The sequence below is a fragment of the Mycteria americana genome, chromosome 6 (genome assembly GCF_035582795.1).
Source record: "Mycteria americana isolate JAX WOST 10 ecotype Jacksonville Zoo and Gardens chromosome 6, USCA_MyAme_1.0, whole genome shotgun sequence".
Lineage (NCBI taxonomy): Eukaryota > Metazoa > Chordata > Aves > Ciconiiformes > Ciconiidae > Mycteria > Mycteria americana.
The window spans coordinates 40,871,550-40,889,870 of record NC_134370.1 but is presented as its reverse complement, the minus strand read 5'-3'; the positions used below and the strand labels follow the sequence as shown (position 1 = coordinate 40,889,870).

Sequence of the window (18,321 nt, the reverse complement as noted above, 5' to 3'; positions counted from 1 at the left end):
ATCATGCAGAAATCTCCAACCTACCTCTGAACGGGGTCCTCTGCCCAGGCTGCTTTGCCAGATCAGAGCATTGCACGAGTCCACTGTCAGCTCCTAGCTAGTCCAGGTAGCTCAGGCTTCTCTGCATTTTATTATACTGCTGTTTGCAGGACAAATGTAATACATATGTTTACTAGCTGAACCTTTTTAGGTACCATCCATATCTTCTAAATGAATTATAGATTAGAAGTCAAGTAAATATTTGAGGTACCAAGGTAGAACTTTGAGTTCAAACATCCTTCTTCCACTTACATTTATCAAAACAGCTGCAGTGCTACAAATAGATAAGCAGCAAATAGCTGGTAGTTTATCAACAGAACCAGTTTCCCATTTCATAGATCAGGTTTCTCAAGGTGCAGTTTGATGCAAAAAAGCCAAAAAGTAAACAAAAAAGCTGACGCCTGAGCAGACTGTAGCTTGTGAAGTTGAATGAACACATTTTGCATACCTCAGCACCTAATCACTAGTCAGATTTTTCCTAGCCTAGATACCCTCCTTGGCAGACACCGCTTTGTCTTCCAGTGCGGTGTATGTACCTGACCAAGGGCAGGAACAAAGACAGAGCTGGATTCCTTCCATCTGTGAGAGCTGTATCAGGAAAATTATATGACTTGCATTATACCTTAATAGAACCAGATAAAAAACAAGATAATGACCAAACACCAAGTATTCATAATTTCTGCCTTACCTGCCTCCGTACTGGGAACTCTATCAGATCTATGCAGATAAAATGGGGTCAATACTCTGCCATCCTGCACAGTTTGGGTACCCCAGTAACCCTGATGAGGCCACATGCTCAGCTAGGGAATAACTTGTGGTTGCCCAGTTAACTTAAAATGACATTGAGCCCAAGCCAAATTAATGTAAAATTAAAAAAAAAAAAAAATCCAAAACACAAAGTCCAAAACAGACAACACTGTTACAAAGGCTTATCAAATACCAAGGTGTACAAGTGAAAGAGAGATGCGTAAATCAATATAATAAGGTTAAATCTGGAACGTCTCTCTCCTTCCCTTTCCCAACTGATTTGCTGCTGTCAAAAGCTGAATATCTCAAGGCTCCAGTCTTGCTACACCTTACAAATCAGTCTGCAGTTGTTAGGAAGAGCTTCTCCGGTAGAGAGAAACACCACCTCCGTTGGAGGTGCACGTGCTCTGTAAGACCCAATCTTCCTCCAGAAGTTTGCCAACGGGTCCAGACTGACTTATACCAACTCCCTGAAACTTGTTCTAAACCTTCCTTATCTGGAAGGCACACTAATCACACATCTTGATTACAATAAGGCTTATGTCACCTCCTTGAGATTGTACCTGTTATTAAACCAGAGCCTGTACCATTAACCTGTGCAGAAGCAATTGATCAACTGCTATATATTAGACTCAATTTCAGCTGTTCTTAAATGGATAAAACAACTGTGAGAGATTTTGAAACTTACTAACAGCATCATCTGAATCAACCAGGCAGGGTAGTGGCAGTGCTTGGCATCCCTGGTCAAGCATATATGCAGTGGGACCCTGAGGCCAGACAAAGCAGGAAATCATAATGTGTGGAATGGCAAAAGACCACCAGACACAGGACAGCAAGATGAATAAGGCAGAGAATAGCAGGAACTGCCACACATCTCAACCTCCCCTGTCTTCTGGTTGGGGGAAGCAGGACTGACAGTGTGTCCCGCAATGAACAAGGGAGGTCATGATCTTAATGTCGATACTTAACATTATCTTAATGTCATCATCAGTTGGGTGGGGTAATACCTAGTGATTCTATTGGTTCTTCCTTTTTATATTCTTAAATACATGAATCAAAGGTCATATATCAATATCAATTAAGACATTCCTATTCCTGTTTCACCCACCACAGAAATGCACATCTCCATTATACCAAGCAGCAGTTCTCCTGTAAGGAAGGGGCATTGGCACCATCTTGCATCAAGAAATGATAAAGCTCTCACCTCTTCCTTTTGGGATTCATTGTGCACATTCCAGTGTGAAACGAGTCTTACACTGGCCTTTACCCTTATCCTAACTTATGTATTAACTGACATACTTAGTACAAGCATCTACATGGGATAAACACACATTGCTCTTTAGTGCCTGTTGATTGAAACCAGATAATAGCAATAAATAATCTTTTCAGGGACTAGCAACTAATGCTTCCTTTAAAAAAAAAAAAAAAAAAAAAAAACCAAAACAAACAAACAAAAAAAAAAAAAACCCACCCAACCTTTCTCCTAAGGTCCATAACAATCCTGAATGGAATAACATGTCAAGCCCCTTCTCAAAAGTACTTCTTCAGGATATTTTGAGAGCAAAACATGGACAGATCAGGAAAAGCAATTCCACAACTTACAGAATTTCAGCGAGACTCAGCCCTTGTAGTAAATGAGCAGTTTGCCATTGTATCAAAACTACAATTTCACCTACATATATCTTACCTTGGTTTTCTTTTGTTTAGCACATAAAACGTGGCATAAAGCATACATGACCCTTCAAGTTACAGCTCTCAATTATGCCCACAGAAGACGATGACAGTTGCTTGCAAAATAAACATATCAAACTCTCAAAAAAAAAAAAAAAATCAAGAAGACTTACAGGATCAGTCAGTTCTGGCAAGCTCGCTTGGTAGGTGAGAGGTCTACAGTCACGAGTATTATTCACCAAGACACAAGGAAGAAACATTGGTCCCAAATCATCCCCATCGAGCACGTCTACTGTCAGGGTGGTTGTACTGGTCCTTCGCTCATTAAGATTTTGGGCTCGGTCCTGTGAAGCAAACGAGTTATATTTGGTGAGACTTTCCAAATTCAGAATGTACAAAAAAGTTTAAAGTTAAAGCTAAGGGCAAAACATATAAGCACCATAATTATCCAGGTTCTAGGAAATAGCTAATTATAGAAGCTTCAGGCTCAGAGCTACAGCCTTAAAGGCTCAGAAATACAATTAAGTAGTAAAAGTTTACCTCATGAATTAAGAAATACTGTGAGACGTCTATCACTCAGAAATCATACAGTTTTGAGAAATTAATTCTCAGAAAATGTGTGAAATGAAGATACATGTCTTGTTAAATCTATGAAAATGCAGCATATTTGTATAAAATAAGAAGTCCCTCGTGCCTTACTTAAAATCTGAAATACACTCTTATGCTGCATTGTGTAGCTCTACCAAATCCTATCTATAAGTAAAAGGACTTTCACTTACAGAAGTGGAAAGCACAAGCAGTAACAACTTCTTTTCTAATTGGCATTGGAGAGGCCCTGAACTGTAATGTTCAATCCACCTCTGCACACCACAAGTTAAGAAAGATTTAGTACCTCCCTTCCCCCACAAAAAAACCCAACCAAACCAACCAACCAAATAAACCACCACCAACCCCCCAAGCCCCGCCCCGCCCCCCCCCCCCCCCCCCATCAAAAACCAGCCAGAGGACAGCAATGAGATTGATCTAAGATCTCCAAACTGTACTCCATGTGGAAAGCTGATTTGCCTAGTGAATGAGTTATACTGCTCATGTTTTAAAGGTTGAAAACCACTTCTGTCCACAATAAAGCAGCTACATGTTGCATCCCAAAAAAGTCTCCATGCTGCATGACAGGTTCTTTTCAATGCATCATGGTTTGGCTTTGCCCCCCCCCCCCCCCCCCCCTTTTTTTTTTTTTTTTTAATCTTTGGGTACCCAAGACACCATTGAATATTGCAACTTCTTTATTGTCTCCTTTTTTCTTTCCAGGTGGTATAGAATAAAACTACACTTTACTGAATTGTGGGAACCACCCAGATTATTTTTATACACTGAACAATGTACACAACTAGCAACAGTTCACCTTTTCCTCCTTCTTTTGTTATCACAGTGAAGAAACAGCATGACTACCCAATATTTTTTTAAAATAGTCAAAAATATTTCCACTTTCACAGAGCAACTGTTATGATACCTCTTCTTTACAAAAATAAAATCTTGCAGAGGGAATATGGGCCATTAGCTAAGTCTTGCCCTCCTATCCTAGGATAACATTAACAGAAAAGAAAAAAACAATTTTTTTTAAAAAGTATTTATGCTGTTTAATATTATCATCTGTGTAAGAGGAACAGGTCATTGCTCTAAATCAGATTGGATACATTTTTTTTTCCTACTTTGCAGTCCACTCAGTTCTTGGAACAGCTTTACATTTACGGTTACTAAATATGAGAATTTCTGCATGCAGCTTTCTTCACAGTCAACAATGAAAAACAATACCAGCTACAAGGAGCAGCCTTCATCATCAACTAATCTTTTTTACATTCCCCCAATATGCACCTTTGAGTAATACCGGATCAAAGCACAGATACAGAGTAATTAATTTCATGTAGTATCTTCAGGATGCAAGAACAATAAACGATCACTGCTAATGTAATCAGTGGAATACAAGTATGATTGCATAGTACATACAATAGAGAGAATTAAATGCAGCCTGCAATATTTTGTAAAATAAAAAAAAAATATATAAAAGGGTGCATACGGCAAACTCCTAAAAAAACTGGGCTATAGAGCTTGATTAGAGCCTTTCTTTGAGATCTAGTTTCTCATCTGCAAGCACTCAAAACTTTAGTGAGCTCAGTTCCCATTTGGGTATGTTTGAGAGAACACATGGCCTAGCAAGACATTTCAATCATGCAAGCTGCCCCATTATGTATAAATACAATACAGAAACTATCAGCACAGCTGTAGTCCCAAACCCAGGACCACAAAGGTGACAATTTACTGTATAAGGACATATATTGAAAGGAATGAACAAATTAATACAAGATTGCTTTGTAGTACTGCCACCACACATCCCAAGCTGTGCCTTCACCAGTTGTTTCTGCAGCGTGACAGACCTCCCTCCTCACATGAGGTGTTCGCACTGCTGCACGCCATGCCTTTCTCTTGAAAAACATGACCTGCTCAACTACCCCAGTTACTTTTCCAGGAGCGCAGTGTCTCCTGAAACTCACAGCTCTGACATCAAAGGAAAAGAGCTGTAAATACACAGTGGTGATCTGCAGAATAAATTATTGATAAAACAACAAGGCAAACCAGTTCTGAGACGTCTCATATTCCTGTTCAAGACATCAGCAAGTAATGTTACCCAGATAAAACGACTTGTTCTAACAGCCAGGAAGCATCTTTAGATATATCTAAGTGCAAAAAGCATTGAGACACCCCTGGAGCCTATCTTCTATTGGGGGAATGCTGAACATGCCACAAAATATGTAGGAAAGTGGATTGTAAAATGTATCATATGATGTACCTACAATTCTGTATCAGAAAGACGACAGTGATATAAATGTCGTCGAATTCAGGAGCAAGCTATCTAAATTTGCTTCAGAGCATTCTCATTTTCCCACAAATGAAGTAGTATCATAAGAGAGGTAAACAACAGAGGAAAAGTTTTCATTTCGGCTGTTATCAGAAGGACAAAAAGGGGAAAAAAAGCTTTCACAGCCCTCAAGGGCACCAAAAAACTTCTGTGATAACAGATATATTAGATATAGCTTAAGCATCACTTTTCTTCTCAGTATGCATTATCCACTGCCAGCCACTCTGTAAAAACCTCTATATACACTTGCAATATGACTTGAAAGAAAAATCACTTCTTTATAGAAAAATGCATTTCAGACCTGAAGGATCCAACTCAATTGTATCCATTAAACTCACCCGAGATCAAATTAGCATCGCTGGATTTGTTAGGAAATGAACACTTAGTGACACTAGAATGCACTTTTCTGCATGGGCTGTACTTCAAATTTGCAACTTGTTCCTTGTGCCAAAAGGTTGTCTTGTTACACACACTGAGCAAGCTTTTTTAACCAGTAATAATATATCTAAGCTTTCAACGACCTAGATAAATCTTAAATAAGATCTTCAGGAGAAGAGTATTATCAGACCTGGTATTTCAACAAGACTTTTCCTTTCCTTGGAAAAATCTAAATCTGCAAACTAAAACCCCACCTGTGGCACCCCATTTGTGCCACCCCAGTGGCATAAATAGCCATTAAAAGATCTATACTTACATTTGCTTGAACAATGACAAAATAACGCATCTTTTCTTCATAATTTAGTCTTTCCCGTAGAACTACTGCTCCGGACAAAGTGAGAGGAATATCAAAGGTCCTGTTGGAAGTCTGCAAAAGTTAAAACAGCACAATAAAATTGAACACATTCAAAGTTAAAGCACATTTCAGATAGGGCACGACAAGATGATCAATTGGATGCCATACCAAAATTGTATATGTTTCCAGATTAGAGATTTTAAAGTGTTCTATGTTTTCTCCCCACCCAATTTACTCCATAAGAACCCCACAATAAATAACCTATACATAACAGAGTTCTCTGATTCTTTGCATATACATTATTACTTCCAACCACAAACTGAAGTCTAACTATCCTGCTTCTTGCAGATATACCATACTGAATTTGCAGTGGTATGTTCAGACAAGATATCCCTATTTGTCAGCTGAGAGTTCGGGTCTTCAGTTTTTACAGTTTGGCTTGCCTTCATCTATTTTTTCTCACTATCATAGAAAGTATCAAGTATTAGAGATTAAGAAACCCACATCGTTGTACTTATCTTCTCTTTATTCTGGCTTTCATGAGGGCAATGAAGTAGCAAACACACGGAGAACATCAACGCTACACACTTAGGTGCCAGTTGCCTGTGGCAGTTATGCACATGTTCATACACTAGTAAATTCAGATTCAGGGTAAGTCAGGATGGGTAAATCAGATGAAATTCAATTTGTGCACACACCTTTAAAGGATTCATTTTGACTAATGACCCATTTTGGAAGGAGGACTACAGGCACAGACACAGGTTTCAGATGTGAGAATTGGTTCCAGTTCTATTATCAAATTAATCACATTAAAAAAATCTTTCCATGCTTCAATCTATGTAGAATACAGTTAACATGTAAGTAGGTTGAACGCGTAATAAGCAATACAATATTCCAAAATCTCTCCACTGCAGAGATAAGAGTACTATTCTTTCCTTAGAAAGGCCTTACAAGGCCTTTTTTTCCTCTAAAAGTTGAAACATCTGCTTATATTGTAGTTTGTTTTTCAGCAAATAAATGATAATGATTGCTAAATTCACCATGTTGCAGATATTTGTGGTGTGCAGAAAAAAAGGGTTGGAAAGTACATCATGGGCTCTGCTAAACAGTGGAGGCATTGTTTGCTTATGTCTGAGTTTGGCACTCATCTTTTTGGATTAAAAAAATACATAGTTCCCACTGAAAAAAAAATTACAGTATTTATACTGAGGCAAACCAGGAAACTAGAACAGACTCTTACTGTTGGAAGAAGGAAGAACCAAGTAGGGTTGGGTTCACTGCTTTTGCCCCTCCTTCCTTTCTTTTAATGGTATTTACAGAAACAAGCAAGCAGGTTGTGAACTATGCAACTAAGGGCTAATATCTTTGCTGTACGAGATGATGCCATGTGCGCACACATGCACGCATATATGTGCCACTTCTAATTCACAACGAAGATTCTCCTAACTGCTTTAACCCATTTATGTCTGATTTAAGAGGCCAGAACCAGCTGGAAAAGACTCTGCAACTGAGAATCAGCCAAGGCACTCTCAAAATAACTGCCTTTTCCTTGGCAGATCTTGGCATGAGGATGCACTGAAGCAGAAGTGTACAATCTAAACTGTTAGGAAGGATCAGCAAAATTTCAGCAGAAAACTTCAATTTCTTCCCAAACTGCTTATATCCGGAGTCCCCTCTTGCTCCAACACAGCACAGAAATGCAATTGTTCAGTGGTGATTTAAAGCTTAACTTCCAGACATAAGTTTGTGCCACAGTTCCTGAAGGTACCACATCAGATCAACCCTGTGATCCCTCTGCAAACTCCATTTATTTCTGCTGCAACCCAAACTGTAATGAAGTGTCAAGGCAATTAAAATATGTGCACAACACCATCACATCTCAGTTGCATTTCCAGCCAACAGCGAAATGAGCCAGCACATGCTGGAAGTCAGGCATATCAAGACACTGCTTTGTCACCTGCTTACTCCAAGAGAACAAAACTGGTTCTCCTTTCACTTCAAAACAGAGATAACAAAATGCTTTTGTACAGCAGTCTTCATAACTTAGAACATTTGTTGGTCCATAGTCTTGAATATGGGCCAGCAAATTTAAAATGGGAAAAGTCACCAGGATAACAATTCAATTTACTCCCCAGAGATGACAGGTGAAAAATCAGTGTACAAAAGCATTATACATATTCCCTAACTCCAGAGAAACTCAAAATGTTTACTTTTGAATCCTCACCAAACACAATACAATGAATCTCAGTAAAATTAGCTAGTAAGGAGGGAGTCCAGAACTTGTTTTAATAACCTTCAGGTATAAAGAGAGCCCTTGGAGATCTAAAAATCCACTCTGCATTAGGAGGCAGAATCTTTTTGGCAAGTTAATTGACTTGATCCTTAGCTTTTAACAGCTAAGAAAAGTTTTACAGCATTTCTTTACGTGATAGCTAGAGCCCAGCCCTATGTCAAGTATGATTTGCATTCCTTTTTCTACTTGGCTTTTATATATCTTCCCAATTAAACAACAAAATAATTAAATAAAATTGAACTTCTAGAATAACACCTCTTGTTTTTACAGGTTTTTTCTTTTTTTTCCCAAATGCCTAAATTACTTTCCAATGAAACTTATGAGCTATAATCAGTCTGCTTTTTCTAAGGCAGGAGACTATGTCATAGGTGTGAAACAACACTGTGGACATCTTCATCACACAACAGAGGTGGATCCTAGAAGTACAAAAATAGAGACATTTTGCACTAAGACGTACACATCATTTTTGAGCGCGGTACAATTGTTTCCCAGGTTAAGGAGGAAAATCCACTTGCAGCAGATACTATGCAGTAACTTTCTGGAAGTTGACAGCTGAGATGAAGTAGCTTACAATAACGAGAAGTCATCTCTGTCAACCACACGCACAAAATGCATGACTAGGTAAAGCAATATTACGTGCATAAAGGCTATCTACAGATGAAAGAATCAGATTTATTTAATCTGGAATACAAAAGTCATAAGGCAAAGATGCAATAAAGCAACTAACTACTCCAAATAAGTTGTTCCAACCATGGAAATCCCTCAACAAGAACAAGCAAATTTCACTGAGTAAGAGAGAAAAAGAAAAGTTTTAGGAAATGTTTTTTAACTCTTCCTGTGGCAAAACACCAGACCGAACCACTTAGGGATGCTACAATGTCCTTCACTAGTGGTTAGACAAACCTCTCTACTGAACTTGAGGCTACTGTGGTTGTGGGAGATGCTTTCAGAATGATTTCCCAGGATGCCTTTGAGGAATATAATGCTATGACTTAATAGTAAATTAAATACAAAGCAGCTCTTCTATTTCACTGTGCCACAATACATTTTAACAGAAACAATATTTTAAGAGGTTTGGATTTTTTTTATTTATTATTGTTTTCAGTATACCAACATATTCAATGTATGCGGAAATGTTTAATTTTTTAAAAACACTTTCAATTTTCTAAAGTTATCCGGAACAGGTATTTTCTCAGCACCAACATTTTTCATAGTCTTTACTGAAACAGAAAAAATTATGTGAGCTGTTAAGTACTGTAAGTTAAGTAACTATAAGTCAAGAAAAAAGGCTGGAGAGAAAAATTCAAAGGTTGGGGGGTTTTTTTGTGAATTTGAAACTGCTTGTCCATTCCTGTTGCTCCTTCCTGCCCGCTGTTTACTTTTCAAGTATTTGTGGTAGCAGAATAGCATTTATTTATAACACTTCTGTTATGCAAAGAGTTAAAAGATGATGTTAGCATAACATTTTAGTGCTCACTATTTCCATAGAAAACCCTTGCCTTTGTTTATAAAGTTTAGGAGAGAAACTCTTCAGTCATACATACTGCCAGTACAAAGAACAGCTGAGAACGTAACATGATGAACCCACACATCATGCACTAGTAATTTTACTCATTTCAGTAGTCTCACTGAAGTGTCGTAACTCAAGAGACTGCTCAAGTCTGTGCAATCAATTTAATCTCTCAGAAACAACTGCAAACGTTTAAAAAATGAAATAATTCCAAATATACATAACCTATAAAGTCAGAAAATTCCCTACCTCCCAAAAACCTAACATCACAATTCTATTTTTGTCAAAAAGACATTGCCTCTTTGCAAAACAATGCTCCCCAGAAAAGATTGTGGCTTAAGGCGCTGCAAAGTTTCTCAAGAAACAGTCTCTGTCCTAAAAATACGTAGGTATAGTAAGTAGATATTATGCCTCAGCATGTAGCTATGCAAAAATCAACAATTCGCCCAGTGGAAAGTAAAAAAGTAGGCTCATATTATTAGTTCACACTGAATTATTCCTTGATACTGTCACTATTCTATAAAATTCTACCTCCCAAAAAGTATAAGCTAAGTGTAATTCAGTAGATACTTGAACTCTTGTTGGCTTCAATGGAAATAGGACTGAAGCCTCTATGAGATGTACAGCTTAAATAGTGCAAATTGAATCAGAACTTGTGTGCCTACACTTCTAATGAAACTGCAAATCAGATTGCTGTTTTCCCACAAAACCATTCTGCTCAAATGCCCCTTAAGTAGGGAATTTCAATGAGAGGTTACTAAGTCTATATATTATACTTTTTCCCCCTACTTTAACATCTATGTCATCTTTGGAATGAATACATAATCAGGTTAGCCTGCTTAATAAATTATCACACCAGCTGATCCACAGTAACTGTCCTCTTCGCCCATGGCAAAAGATAGTTTGGTTTGCAAAAAAGGACTGCTAAAATTACTTCCAATTTGCTACAAAAATGCATATGGACACTTCACACAAATCACCCATGTGCAAAACCTTGTTATAATAGAGAAATTCACACACCTGACCCTAAAAAGAATTTATTTTAATATTCTAACCTTTTTGTCTCTGAAAGCGTGTGTTCGCAAAGGTAATAGGTAGGGATCACTAGTGTTTTATTTTAATAATATATATCCCTCTTTTTTTAAAACAGTGATCTTTAAATATAAATGGCTCCATGAGAAAAGTCAGAATGTCTCTTTTGAGAGTAACTTAGCCATGCCTATGAATATTTCTTAGCTGTGAATCCATTAGGTATAAATGCGTAGGAGTAAGTACAACTACCTATCCTGGACTGAAAAGGCATGCCAAAACCAAGATGAAGTGTGTGAGCAACACTGGAGAAGACAGGAGATTATTAATGACTGATACTGAAGTAATCCAGCTGCTAACAGTATGGCAATGAAAAGGAAAGTAAATTCAGCTGTGTTTACATGGCAAGCAAGGCTCATAGGCAGAGAAGATATTCTACATCATGAAGGAAAGAATTTCTTTATGAAGTCCAACAGCAACCTCTTGTTCGTTTGCTGTATATATATGTACACACACACACACACATATATATATATATCAACCTCTTGTTCGTTTGCTGCTTCAAGGTAGGTGTGTGTGTGTATATATATATATATATATACACACACACACACACCTCTGAAAGAAAAAAGCTAAATGCACTTACCTTGTCATTAGGATTGTACTGGATGACATATTCTATCTGGCCATTCGGACCATCATCAATGTCAGTAGCACCATTGTTTCCAGAAAATCCTGTAAAGATGGTTGTTCCAACTGGAGTCAACTGCAAGAACAGAGACAGACAGATACCCATTAAAACCTTAAGGTATACTAGAAACAATTAAAGAACTGTTTGCAAAGCTTCCCCTCCCATAACTCTGGTCTATAATGCAAGGTTGGCATTCTCTCCTCCCCTTTCTTCGCCCTGGAACCTCATGTATGAGCAACTACTTAGACACAATGTACTTTAACTGATGCCAAGTATCACACAGAGAATGAAACCAATTTCCATTTTTATTCCATAGATCGTCTGCATCAGAACAGAACCCCATTTGTTTTAAAAAGATGAAGATGAAAAAAACCAAAATCTTAAAAATGACAGAATAAATGAAATAAATATAAATAGATTAAAAAAATAAAAGCTACTTTTTCAGACTCAGGAAGGAAAATAAAGATGAGCTACAAAAGTAAACAGAACTTATTTAACAGTGTCTTCATAACAATGTGAATAGCACCAGATAAATATTATTACATACAAATACAGACAAGCAGAGAGCTTTATGGCTTTAAACAAACACAAGAATGATGCTGTTTCTCCAATATTTTGTTGGCAGCAATTAAATACCATAAAATTATATTTTGAAAATTAATCAATTTATATTTATCCTAGCGTAGATAAATAGCATGAAATCAAGACCCATTGAGATCAAGGAGAGAAGTCCAACTGACTTCTTGGGAGTCATCATTTCTCAGTTTTAATATTCAGAAAACTTTGTAAGGTAATCAACCCGAAAAAGAAAAACAAATGAACAAACAGTTCTGGATTCAACATAGACATTGCTCTTAGACTTGCTTCCTGCTGCTGCTCTCATCACACCCAAGTTTTTGGCCCTTGACTTCACAGAGACCCACTGACCCCTCTTCTTTCCTCTGAATTTTACATTAAGTTGTTGCACATCTTTAAAGCCATAGGGTCTAAAAAGGTTTGAAATGCTGTAAAAAGAGAAGGTGGCAAGGACAAATGTGGATGTTATTTCACTTTCATACTCTGTAGTTCACACCATAAAGCAAATAATCAACTGCCCATTTCCTCCTATAGCCATAGTAGTACCTGGTCTTGTTTTATTTTTTATAATAAATTACTGCTAATTTATTTGCAGTTTTACTTCCTGCTAATTTATTTCCTGCTATTACTTTAAGAGTTTAATGGCTGACAGAGTTCTCTGAGAAATATTTTAAAGGCTGAGAATACTGAATCTTTGAAATGAAAAACACCAATTCAAAGCCTTTTTTATGATAAAACAGGTGGGGCTTAATTTACAATACTTATTCACATTACCTATGCCACAACAACTATATATGTTTATGTTTTGCTACAAACTTGACTTGCTTACTATTGGTACAGATAGTAGAGGTGCCAAATGTGGGTGTAGGAAGTTGACTGTTCCCTCATGCTTACTAATTGCAAGATAATTACCTCGCAGAAAGTCTCTGCCTTGTACCTCTGGTACAGCAGCAGCCGTTCAAGAATTCAGGAGAGCAACCACCTCAGAAACATGACCCTTGCCTGACAGTATAAAGTCAGAGTCAACTGTCATAAACCAAGGAGTATAACTTACTGGTTAATGACAAACTGCATGTGTAGGGTAGAAGGGGCTTTCTCATGGTTTTGTAAGGGGATAGAAGAACAAAGCAACCTAAAAACCAATTTGGAAAATTTACAGGAGGGTTTGTAGGGTTTTTTTCCCCACTAATGGTGGGCTGCCCTTGGCAGGCTGCCAGACACCCACCCAGGTGCCCTCTCACCCCTCTCCTCAACAGCACAGGGGAGGAAAATCAGATGAACATGCTCGAGGGTCGAGACAGGGAGATCACTTACCCATTACCCTCACAGGCAGAACAGACTAGACTTATTAATTCATTTATTTTATTAATTAATACCGGAAAATTAATTTCACCTACTGCCAATTAAAAATACATTTGGATGGTGACAAACAAAGACAAAACAACACCTTCCCCTACTCCACCCCTTTTCCCAAGGCTCAGCTTCACTCCTGACTCCTCTCCTCCTCACAATTTTTTCCTCACTCCTCGCTGCTGCACAGCATTTTCCCCTTTCTTAAATCCATTTCCCTGAGACACTGCCGGCCTGGCTGAGGGGCTCAGCTGGGCCCTGTGCTAGGCCCTTGGAACCGGCTGGAACTGGCTGTGCCCAGCCCAGGGCAGCTCCAGCCTCTCCTCACAGAGACCCTTCAGCCTCTACGTGGGCATGGACACCCAGTACAACACTAAATAAAACAGTTTAACCAATTAATCATTGGTTAAGTGATACAGTCTCATTAGGGGAAAGAGCCGGGCACCACGCTAGCTTGTCAGGGGTTGGCACCCAATGGAAATCTCCTCTGCTTCTGCTGTCAAAACAGAAAAAAGCCTCAGTGCTCCCAGACGAAGAAGAGAGGAGCAGCTTTGAAGACAACACATGCGTAACAGGCTGGAAAGCAGGGCAGGGAACATGCTGTCAAACACCACACTCATTAACTACGCTGCTCTGTTAGGCTGCCTACACGTTTCCCAGCACTCGCTCCAAAGGACTGCTCCCTGCTCCACACCTGAGGGCGGCTGTCACACCATGAGAGCATGCGCTCTCAGGAGAATGAGAAGTTACTGCTGGAAATCAAACGACAGATCTCTAACAAAAAAAAAAAAATCCTGTCACATCAGAACAGCCCAAGAGCTGACAGATACCCAAGGAGGTGTTGGTACCACTCCCTCTAGCTGGATGCTGTAATGCCACGTCCTGCAAAGGGAGAGGGCAGAGCTCCAGTGCAACATCCTAGACATCGAGACTGCCCTAACCAGGTACCTCCATAGCTGCCAAGAGGCTGCGGAAGGGTGGGACCTGCACAAGTGCTCACAGCTGAAGGATGCCAAGAGCTCTGTTGCTTTTCAGAAGCATGTAAAAGCTTGGTTTCCACTGAATTCAGCCAGCAGCTCTGCCCAGCACTATTTGCTCTGTTTCAACCAGAGCAGCTGTATCGGGGTCCTGACAGGGTGTAGATAAATGATGACTAACATAAAAAGGCTCCGGCACGTAAAGCACATCATTAAGTAATAACAAAGGAGACAGTTGTAAAATGGAAATAGCAGTAAACACCAGAATTACAATTGTACACTCTTACAGTAAAGGTCAAAAGCTAAAGTCTTGGATTTAGTGTATTACATCCAAAATAACTGACTGCAGATGTGCAGACCTTCATGAACCTAATACACAGGTTTCTACGTTATCTGCATTTTCTTTTATGCAATACAAACGATATTAGAAAGGACAGTGAAAAAAAAGTCTCCTGTCACTCCCTCTTCCTGAAAGTTAGGAAAAAATTAACTCATTTCACTCAACTTTCCAGCCTGCCCCAGGTCTCACATCAGACACTACTGCAGCCTTTGGAAAAATTCAGATGAGCTCTTAACTAAATGTCTCAAACTCCGCTTCTAATCGTTTGAGAGAGGCACTCAGCATTCAAAGCTACACAATATTTTTACACTGAGCTGTCAACATTGCAATGATTTACCATTAGCCAGCAATATCACTTTTACTCACAATTTGTGAGGGTTTTCTGACACACTGCTGTCATCATTCACTTTATTGTTGGAACAATAAGGAGGAACTCAGTTCACCTTATAACACATGACTATATATATAGTAATATATACATATAGTGTGTGTGTGTGTGTATATCTATCTATCTATATATATATACACAGTTCTTTACCAACTTGAATAATCCCACTGTTCTTGTTTAAGTAAGAATTACTTATTATGTGAACAGCCCATGAGGAACTGCATTCCTAGGAAGAAAGACAGGTAGCATGGGAATAAAAGGCATATTTTTCTAGCAAATATTATGGAGGTATCTAAAACATCCAAAAGCTAAAAGAGCAGGCTGAAAGACTGGGTTTGATCTCATGCAGACATAAAACGGGCATGTCATTTGAATACATGCACATGCAAGCAGAACAAACTGGCTAATCACATTTTCGGCACTGGCGAAAAGCAGAACACCAGGATGGTTTTGTATTATATACTACATAATATACATGATTTCTCAAACTAGTGATCAAATTCATTCTTTAGTAGGTGCACACACTCTCTAGACAGTAAAGACTTATCTAGAGCTCAAACCACCCCACATCATTGCTATGCCAACCTGTAAGAGAGAGATTCTGCACAGCACCCATTTTCCCCGCAGTGTCCAACTCAGTTAATTCTCTGAAAAATCTTCCACCAACAACGCTTCTGGCAGCTGGGGGAAGTGGAAATACATCTACAGAGGGGCTTCCTGGCTCCTTTGGTTTGCTGCCTTTCAGAAGGACCCAAAAATGGCTCCAGAAAGTGTTGCTTCAGCTATGTCTAGAGCCCCACTTGTCTCCTACTTCAGAAAATACCTTGGAGAGGAATTTTGTTTCTCCATGTTAAACTTTAGTATCTCCTACAGAAAGGGACTGAAGTTATGCAGTAAACTGTTTGACCATGCTGAGTGTCTTACCTTATGCAAGATTAAATATTAGGAATTGTAAAGAAAAAATTATGAGAGTGTTAGTGACAGTTTGAGGATAATCATCTCTGTGGGAATTCAACGTGGTGAAAAAGAACACGATGACAAGAAACAAGTAAGATTTCAAAAGAATGCAATTAAACAAATGGAGAGGAAATGGATACAATAAATCTTATTCTTCCACAGTCAACAGCTGTAATGCTTAAAAATTTCCTCTTCAACATGATTTATGTCTATTAGAAGTCTAGATGCAGACAGGAACGTTCAACGCTTCCATAAAACATTTTGAAAATAAATTTTCCTATTATTGCCTATTTACAAAGTTAAAAATGAATAATTTTTCACAGTGGCCCTGAACAGCAGCGCAAAGTAAGATTTACAGTTAATCATACTGAGCTAATATTCTTTTGATGATGTCTACCTGAAAAGATTAATTATTTCAATACCACAAGGAAAAAGAGATGAATAATTACACCAGAAGCAATGAAAATTCAGCACAAGTTATAATTCTCAACAGCCCAAAGCCAAAGTTTTAAGATGACTGAAGTTCAAGAAACACACTCATTTTGCAAAGGATTCTCATCTCTGCCAACTTAAGGGGGGGGGGGGGGAATAAAACCAAAAAACCAAAAACCAAACCAACTCTAAAATTTTGGTTTACAAACAGGAAATTCTCATCAGCTATAAGGTTACGTACATTTAATAAAGTAACACTGACTTCAAACAGTATTCTAGGAACTCCACTACCATTTCCAAAAAACCCCTGCTATTAAATGCTCCTGAGCTTCCCAACACCTCTGTAGCACTCAGGTAAGGCTCATGTGAAAAATTAATACAAAAAAGTCAAGTCTTATAAAACCCAGGCAATGCAGAATTAGAGTTGTATTACCAAGATAAAATTTTTAAAATAAAATTTTTAAGATTTAAAACACAGACAACCACAATTCTGCCTTAGTAATACAAGATTGTAGTTTCTAGTCCCTATATTAGGTTATATGTATTTAAAACCCTTGTGGCAATACTATAGAATTGCCTGTAGAGCGTTAACGGAGTTGCATAATTCTTCTGAATTTCAACCTAACTATAGAACTTTGTTTGAATATACTGGAATAATATCTAATATATAGTCACTAATACGCATGGTCAAATTTAGCCCCAGGCTAATGTCATTTTGTCAGGATTTTTTTCTAAATGAATAACGATGTGACGTTTTCATATGAATAAAAATCTATAACACACAAAACAAATAACCCTGCAGAGTCTAATTATCATAAAAATTTTAACATCAACCTTAACGTATTTTTACTTTTATGAGGAGATTCATAATGCTGTGGATAGCAGTTAGATTTGCTTTTGGCTGCAACACATACATTGCTTGTCTTGAAAAAGGATAAGAAATGGAAATGGGAAACTTGCTCCTCAACGGTAGCATCCCTCTAAAGGGCTTCTGCACTTGTGCTACGCTAAGCTCCTGGTGAGGCCAGAGCCTGCTATAATATAGATGAAAAACCAGAAACCCCATGCTCTTTACAGAGCAGCGGCACCAGGCCAGTTGTGCCATAAAGGAAAAGAGCCTGTTTCTGTCCTAGTGCTTGCACAGACTCTGCGGTGTGGTACACACAGTAGCAGCAGCCCAAGAGTGATGATCAGCTTAGTTACTTCAGATGTCAGAACAGCAGTACTTAGGATTCGTCTGAATTATGTCCCAAATCTGTTTCATAACCCAGGCAACTATAAAAAGTCAATAGCTTAATTACAACCTCATTTTCTTGACTATAGCTTATACACAAAATGCCAGTTAATTTTAAGCAGATGGCTGTTTTGTGTCTGCATTAGTCCCACTGAAGACCAGATACAATGGAGACTATTTATGCACATATATGTATACACACAAGCATGCACATAAATATATAGGTACACACATACACATGTAGGGTGTTTCCTTTGCCCCCCCCGCAGGGTGGGTTTATTCCTATTAACTAACTCTAATTAGCTATTTCATTTATAAATGCTCAGATAATAACACTTCGCTGAAAAAGGATATAGTTATTTTAAGGAAACAGACATTCTATTTTATACTTTAAACTAAGAAGCTGACCTTTTAAAACCAATTTTTAACTGTAACTTAAT

General features: G+C 38.3%; 1 protein-coding gene across 4 annotated transcripts in view; it reads right to left on the bottom strand.

Moving 5' to 3' along the window:
* Nucleotides 1-18,321, bottom strand: part of PCDH15 (protocadherin related 15) — a 388,852-nt gene that overhangs the window by 261,562 nt on the left and 108,969 nt on the right. For all 4 annotated transcript variants that reach the window (XM_075504147.1, XM_075504150.1, XM_075504148.1 and 1 more), the window contains exons 5-7: nucleotides 11,583-11,702; nucleotides 6,066-6,176; nucleotides 2,631-2,801 (exon numbers count right to left, since the gene is read on the bottom strand). In XM_075504147.1, coding sequence (XP_075360262.1) covers nucleotides 2,631-2,801; nucleotides 6,066-6,176; nucleotides 11,583-11,702 — 402 coding nt within the window. The remainder of the gene's footprint in view (nucleotides 1-2,630; nucleotides 2,802-6,065; nucleotides 6,177-11,582; nucleotides 11,703-18,321) is intronic.